Source organism: Arvicola amphibius, chromosome 2, assembly GCF_903992535.2.
Source record: "Arvicola amphibius chromosome 2, mArvAmp1.2, whole genome shotgun sequence".
In the NCBI taxonomy this organism is placed as follows: domain Eukaryota; kingdom Metazoa; phylum Chordata; class Mammalia; order Rodentia; family Cricetidae; genus Arvicola; species Arvicola amphibius.
The window spans coordinates 145,767,157-145,774,531 of NC_052048.2; the positions used below are offsets into that span (position 1 = coordinate 145,767,157).

Consider the following 7,375-nt stretch of genomic DNA (forward strand, 5'->3'; position numbering starts at 1 on the left):
TTTTAAAAATATAAAAAAATAAAATAAAAAACTTGCAAAAACTTGGAAGCTTAAAAAAAGAAAACAGCTGCTAAGCTGCAGCACAGAGTGCTGTGAATTCCCTCACCAGAACAGCAAGCCCATTCCCCAGTCCAGCAGCAACAGGGTACACAATGTCCCAAGGGCTTCCTAAGGCTAAGAGTGCCTGTTCACACCCTCAAAGCATCTGACTACGCACTGAGACCTGCCCATTGGATCTCTGGGGTCAACAGAGAGGCTGCCTTTGTTTTACCCTCTTGGAGCTCAGAGCTAAAGTAGCAATCTAGGCAGTAGTGGTCCAAAGCAACTGTGACCAACTGCAGACAAAGGAAACAGTGCACACACTAAAACACCTGGAAAAGAGGAGGTGGGGGGTAAGGAAAAGGTTTCGAAGAGCACCTCATGTGTGTCCAGGTCCAGATACTCTCTCAGAAAACACCTGAGAGAACCCAGATTTACATCTCTCACTGCTGGCTGGGTTCGGGTAAGCAGGAGGTGGAGTAAGGCAGAGTCCTAGAAGGCCTAATGAACACTGAATTATTTCAGCCAATTTAAAAAACCAGGGTGTGCTTTTTATTATTTTAGTTTCCAGGAATGTAAGAAAATATGTCAGTTCGCTGGCTGAGCACTAAGATGACAGGTGGAGACTTAAGTAACTACACAAAAAGAGCAGTCTCTGTGAAATCAGTTTGGAAGTTATTTAAAAACCAGACAAATCACAAGTAATAAGCAGCCAGGGGAACAGACACATCCTAAAATTCCCTAGACTACTACATTATAACATTCAAAATAACCTGTTTTCAGTCCCAAAACTGAGTTATAAAAAAGTATTGAAATTATAGTCTAAAGGAAAAAATAATTATTAAAAGAAAAACTGAAGAAAGACTAAGAGAACCTAAAAACACCATCCAGAGTATCAGAACATGCACTGAAGAATGACAGTAAAGTAAGATCTGAAGAAATGGCTCCAAATTTCCAAATTTGATTAAAGATATGAGCCTACACACCCTAGGAACTCAGTGAACTCCAGCAGGAATAACTTAAGAGATCCATACCAACAATCATATACATAAGACCAAACACTCTCAAAACCAAAGCCAAAGAAGGATCTGAAATCCCCATGAAATGACTCCTCACATACAATGGATCCTTGATTGTATTTGTCTATTTCTAATCAGAAACCAAAGCCTTGAATACAGTAAGATGAAATACTTAACGTGCAGAAAAAAAAAAAAAGGAAAGACTGTAAACCAGAAATTCTGCATCTGATAAACTATCCTTCAAAAGCTAATTAAGCTGGAGGGGTTGAAGAGATGGTTTAGCAATTAAGAGTTCACTGCTCATGCAAAGGACTAGAATTTGATTCTCAGCACCCACACTGGGCAGCCTGCAACCACTTGTAATTTGTGCTCCAGGAGGAGCCAGAACCTCTGGCCTTCACAGACACCTACAGCTACATGCATACACGCACATGCACACACACGTGTGCACACACATACACACACAATTAAAAAACAATCTTAAAAATAACTGGGCATGATGACACACATGCCTTTCTTTAATGTCAGCACCTGGAAGGCGGAGGCAGGCAGACCTCTGAATTCAAGAGGCCAGGCAGAGCTACACGATATACTGTCTCATAAATAAATAAAATTAAAAATTTCCAAAGTTTATATCAAAGAAACAAACCTTAAGATCCTTTTCCACTAGCAGGCCTACACAACAAAAACACTAGAGTCCTCTCTACTCCCCAATTTCTTTTTGATGAAACATTTTAAAAGGGAGCTCTTCTAGAAAATCCAGGTTCAGTTCATAGCACTTACATGGTGGCTCACATAAATCTGTCCATAACTTCACTTCCAGGGAATCTGATGCTTCAAGATTCCTCACAAACGGAGGCAAAACATCCATACACATAAAATAAAAATTAATCTTTAAAAAAGGGGTTTAAAATGCTGAATATAACACACCACCTAACAATCAGCACACAGAAATTAATGTATTCCACAGACTTCCTACCCAAAGGGAGCATGGTCAGAAACTATGAATTCTTAGTGTCTCTCAGGCTAACAACATGCACCGTCAATACTGCTTTCTGAGCACATTTACAGTTAGCTAGGCTGTTTCAGAGGTTAGATACTTAAATTGACTAAGTTTACTTCTTTATTGTGGGTGCATGACACCACACACATGAGGAGGTCACAGAACAACTTGGGAGTCAGTTCTCTCCTTCCACCAGGTGATTTCCAGGAGTGGAACTCATATTGTTAGAGTTGGCATCAAGTGCCTTTGCCCAGTGAACCATCTTGATAACCCATTAAATTCAATTTTGAGCCATATTTGGTACTGGGACATATGTAAGTCATAAATCGGGCTATGTGTCGTAGTATACCCCTTTAATCCGAGCACTTAAAGGCAGAGGCAGAGAGATCTGTTGAGTTCAAGGTGAGTATGCTCTATATAATGAGGACATATATAAAGGACAGCCAGGGCTATACAGAAAGACTGCCTCAAAAACAATAATAAAAGAAAGTAAGTTCTGTGAGTCAAAGAACATCAAAATGTTGATGCTGGGCTCATTATTCTACTACTAGTAGTTGTGTCTGAAAATTCCTAATTCAATATTTTTCTTCAGTAAGATCTACCCAAGAAACAAAATTTTACAAGCACATTTCATTTTCCTCACCTACAGAATTAGTATATTTAAGATCCAAGAATACTGTTAAATTGTGAGACAAGACACTGATTCTAACGTTCATGAACTGTTTTATGAACTGTTAGGTCTTAGCATACAAATCAGCTGGAAGGAATGTTGCTAAAATTTATGTTCCAACTTCTCATTTTGATTTTGTATTTTATACTACAAAGTAAGCACTAGATCTTGAAATGTATTATTTGCTCTACAATATGTACCCTTAAAGCCTACTTCTGTATTCATGCAAACCTCCAATGTCCAATATTCTCTTTACCAGTAAGGTATATTGTCTTTACCAGCAAGGCCTCATGTTTATCCCACCCTTACTTGCAACAGCAAATACCTTTACAGAATTACTAAAGTTAAGAGCATTCTGTGCACCAATAAGCACCAAGTTTCACACCGACAGAACTGCACTTCTGTCATTATCCATTTTGGCCACCTAGAGATTCTATTAGTTTCTGGCTCCTTTCTAAACACTGAAAACACCACCATCACCACCCCCACCAACTGACCTCCGAAAGCATCAACTATTTACAATATACAAAATGATTTTTAACTGACAATTCTGGAATATTTAATGGATTTAGTTTAATAACCAAGTTAGATTAGGCTACAATCAGGTTTTGTTGAGGGAGAGGGCAAAGAAAGGTTCTCACTATGCAACCCAGGCTGGACTCAAACTCACATCTCCACCTCGATTTTCCATGTGTTGCGATTAAAAGCCCAAACCAGGTACACAACCTTTTAATGTAATGAAACAGAAACTGAGAGCTTGGCACTGAGTGCCCACTAGAACTAGCCATGAAGTTTGTACAAGTACTATATCACGATGTTAATGGCATTGTGAGCTGTAACTAGAAAAAGCCAGAAAGCCACTACACTGGGTAATATGCTAAATTAAGGTATCAAGTAAGCAATCTATATATAAAGAAACTATCTACAATGTAAATATTTCCCATGTAATGGTTTTGCTGGTTATACAGCAAACACGGATCTGATGGACAAAAGTAAGGACACAGAATTTTTTTCCAGATTTACTAAGGAAACATTTCAATCTCTAATTCATTTGTCAGGTATTTGTTGAACAAATGCTATGGGCCAGGAACTTGGGGTGCCTGCAATGCAGACAGACATGTTTCTCACAGGTCTTATTCAAAAGGGGGAAAAATTGAAAATTACAGATTAAATGTTCAAGGGAAAACACAAGTACTATTAGATGGAAAGGGAGGCTCAGAGATGGGAAAAATATAAGTCAAGGATTTCTCCAGTAAGGCCTTCTCCCTTAGGAGCCTGAACCTGCTGAATCAGGACACAGCCCTATAAGCAGAGCACATGGGAGTGAGGAGCACAGGCAGTTCCAGGACTGCAGGGCTGGTGAGTACCAGGGACCAACTCATACACAACTGCTTGGGTCTAAGCAATGCAAACGCTGGCTCCGTTAAAAAAAATAAAATAAAAAAAAAAAAGAAGAAAGAAAAATCCCAAACTTCCAGAAAACCTACCTAGCCCTTTCAAATTACAACCCTTAAAGTTTCTGGTCTAAAACTTTATAGCCCCAAAATCTTGTTTATATGGCTATTGACCTGTACTTACTATCTTAAAAATCCTTAATGAGAAACTTAAAAGAACATATAAGCACACAGTCCCTAGATCATCAGTGTCATGTCTTCATATGCCACAAAGCCTCTGGAAGATCTCAATGCACATTAGTTTAAAACAAATGAAAAATTAAATTCACTAAAAACAGCTTTGACCTAAGGGCTTCCATAACACTGCGACTCACATATAAAACTTTTAATTTTTACCTTCTCTAATCAAGTAAGGCAGATAAAATGTATTTAAACATTTAACTAGAAAGCCTCAGATTCGTATGATTTAAAAAGAATTACCCATGTAAACTGACAATGACACAGACCCCCAACATCCTCCCCACAAACGACATTCTGGCATGTAGCCTCTGCCGCTTTATTTTTGCGTTTATCTTACAAATATGTTGGTATTTGAGCCAGAATCCCTAAGCAGGGTTGGTTTAGTATGTCCGCCCATCTGGAAGCAACACAAAACGCCTCTGGAATATGCAGAATAGTTCAAGTGTCTATAGCAAGCTGGAGGCAAATGCTTTTGCTGTCCACACTTTACCAAGGGTCTCCTTTAATCCACGTCCTGAAACGTCATTTTTAAGTACTGTTCACATTATTCTAAAACACTCTCATTCGACAAAATGTGGCTTTACTTAAAACTCGTTAGTCTTTCCACACCGTTTACGATTGCAAAACGTTTACTCAAGAAACTGGTTCCGTAACTAAACCTCTGTACCCCTGTATTAATCCCTTTCAAGCACACAGCCAAGCACTCATGGGTTTTCCTCAGATGATAATGGGTTTATTTAATGCACTCTAATAAGCCGCGGAATGTCTCTTGCATTCTGACTGGGCTGCTTGCCGCTGCCCAGGGAGAATCTTGCACGAAGACTGGAAATGGCCAGGGCCGCCCGACCCCCGACCCCGTCCCGGGCCTGCCGCCGACCTCCCGGCGCCGCCGCGGGCCTAACGCTCTGAGCTCCCGGCCCGATCGGCACAGGCAGGCCCAGGACGGCTCCGGCTGGGACGGGGAGACCCGAAGGCCCTACACAAAGGCTGCCCGGCCCACGGCGCCAGCCGCGGCCCACGTACCTCCAGCGCCTGCTCCTCCGCCCGCGCCCAGGGCGGCCGCCATGGTGGTCCCCGGGCCCGGCCTTCAGCCGTCCCCCGAGCCTCTGGCGGGCCGACGGCGCTGGTACGGGCCGGGGAGGCGGGGGAGCGGCGAGGGCCGGCGCCCGCGAGCGAGCAGAGGCGAGGCCCGCGCGTCGCGGTTCGCAGCGGCCCCTCGCCTCCGCAGGAAGAAAACAACACTACGGCAACATGGCCGCGCCGCGGTGCACGCCGGGAGGAAGGCGGGCGGAAGAGCCGGCTGGCGGCGGGCGGCCGCCCAGGTCCCGGGAGCCCGACCGCCCGGGAGTGCACGGCGGCGCGCGCTAATGGAGACCGCTTCCGCCGGGCGAGAAGCGCAAGGATCCCAGCGGGAGGAATGGGGACGACCGCACGCCGTAAGTCAAACCGGAGGCTGACATAAGTCGCCTTGCAGCAGTCGGCACGACGGCGCTTTACGACGGCCGGCCCGCCGTCGCAAGTGGAGCCGAAGCGCAGCCCCCGGCAGTAACGGACGAGCCTGGCTTCCGCGCGACCAGAGATGGGGCGCGGGAACGGCGGCGGCGCGCACGCGCACTCATGTTAACGCGAGCCGGCTGAGACGGTGAACGTGTGTAGCGTAGGGAAAGGTGCTGAGGTGTGTTGCGGTGGGGGGACCCGGGGCGCCACTAAGTACCATAGCCTCCCATCCCAGGAAGCGCCCAGGCCCGACGCCTTAAAAGAGGAGGTTTCGGGGCAGACGATAGCCGGCCAGGCCGAGGGGCAGCTTAGGTGCGCTCCTGGAGAGGCCGGGGTGGAGGCTGGTCACTGCTCAGTGAGCATTGCAGACCCGGAGAGGCAAGTGTCATTCGAAGTCATGGGGGCTGAAAGAATGTGTCCTATAAAATTCAACTTAAGTTTTTCCTCATAAAATATTGGAGATGATCAATATTCCTGGTTTTATAAGCAGTGGATAAATGATGTTCATTTACGAAACAGAAGATCAGGGCGGTGGTGGCGCCTTTAATTCCAGCTCTCAGGAGACAGGCAGATCTCTGTGAGTTGGAGACCAGCCTGGTCTACAAGAGCTAATTCCAGGACTGGCTTCATAGCTACAGAGAAACCCTGTCTCGAAAAACAAAGTCGGGCGGTGGCGGCGCACGCATTTAAGAGGCAGGCGGATCTCTGAGTTCGAGGCCAGCCTGGTCTACAAGAGCTAGATCCAGGACAGGCTCTAGAAACTACAGGGAAACCCTGTCTCGGGGAAAAAAAAAAAAAAAAGCCCCAGAAGTAAACAATTTTTAAAAAAACACCTTAATTTAACCTCATGAAGCCTTTGCCCAATAAAAGCCTAACCAGGCGCCTCATTGAATAACTAGGTTTCTGTCAGAAAGCACGTTAATAAATTCATATCTAAACTGCTTGAACCCCTTGTTACCTGTCACTAATTGCACTGTGCAAGATGGGATGCCCAACTCAGGTTTTTTCAAGATGGTTTCAGTGGCGATCTTGAGAAAGACATTTTTTAAAGATTTACAATAGCCAAGGGGGGGGGGGTTTAAGAGTGATGGCCCACGCCTTTAATCCCAGCACTCAGACAGAGTTTACAATTGGGAAAAAGTGTCATTCCATTGATCCAAGAGAGTCTAGGTTCCAAAGCAACCAAGTAACTGAGCGTCTTGGGTAAGAGACACTTGTGTAGTCAGAAACTATTTGTTCCTTTCCCAGCCACCCAGACCCGAAATAATTACACAGAAACTATATGAATTACAGCACTTCTTGGCCAGTAGCTTAAGCTTCTTATTTACTAACTCCTACATCTTAAATTAACCCATAATTCTTGTCTGTGCCAGCCACGTGCCTTGGTACCTTTTATCAGTGAGGCATTCTCATCTTGCTTCCTTTCCATCTGGGTGACAGCTGCAGACTGAGCCTAAGCCTTTCCTCTTCCCAGAATTCTCCTGTTCTAGTTGCCCCGCCTATACTTCCTGCC

The 7,375-nt window shown here is 44.6% G+C and overlaps 1 protein-coding gene across 1 annotated transcript in view; it reads right to left on the reverse strand.

The window, feature by feature from the left end:
• Window positions 1–5,631, reverse strand: part of Rbm33 (RNA binding motif protein 33) — a 102,700-nt gene extending 97,069 nt beyond the window's left edge. Inside the window, 1 exon segment of the mRNA XM_038318277.1 lies at window positions 5,389–5,631. Coding sequence (XP_038174205.1) covers window positions 5,389–5,431 — 43 coding nt within the window. The 5' untranslated portion in view covers window positions 5,432–5,631.
• Window positions 5,632–7,375: the final 1,744 nt, after the last annotated feature.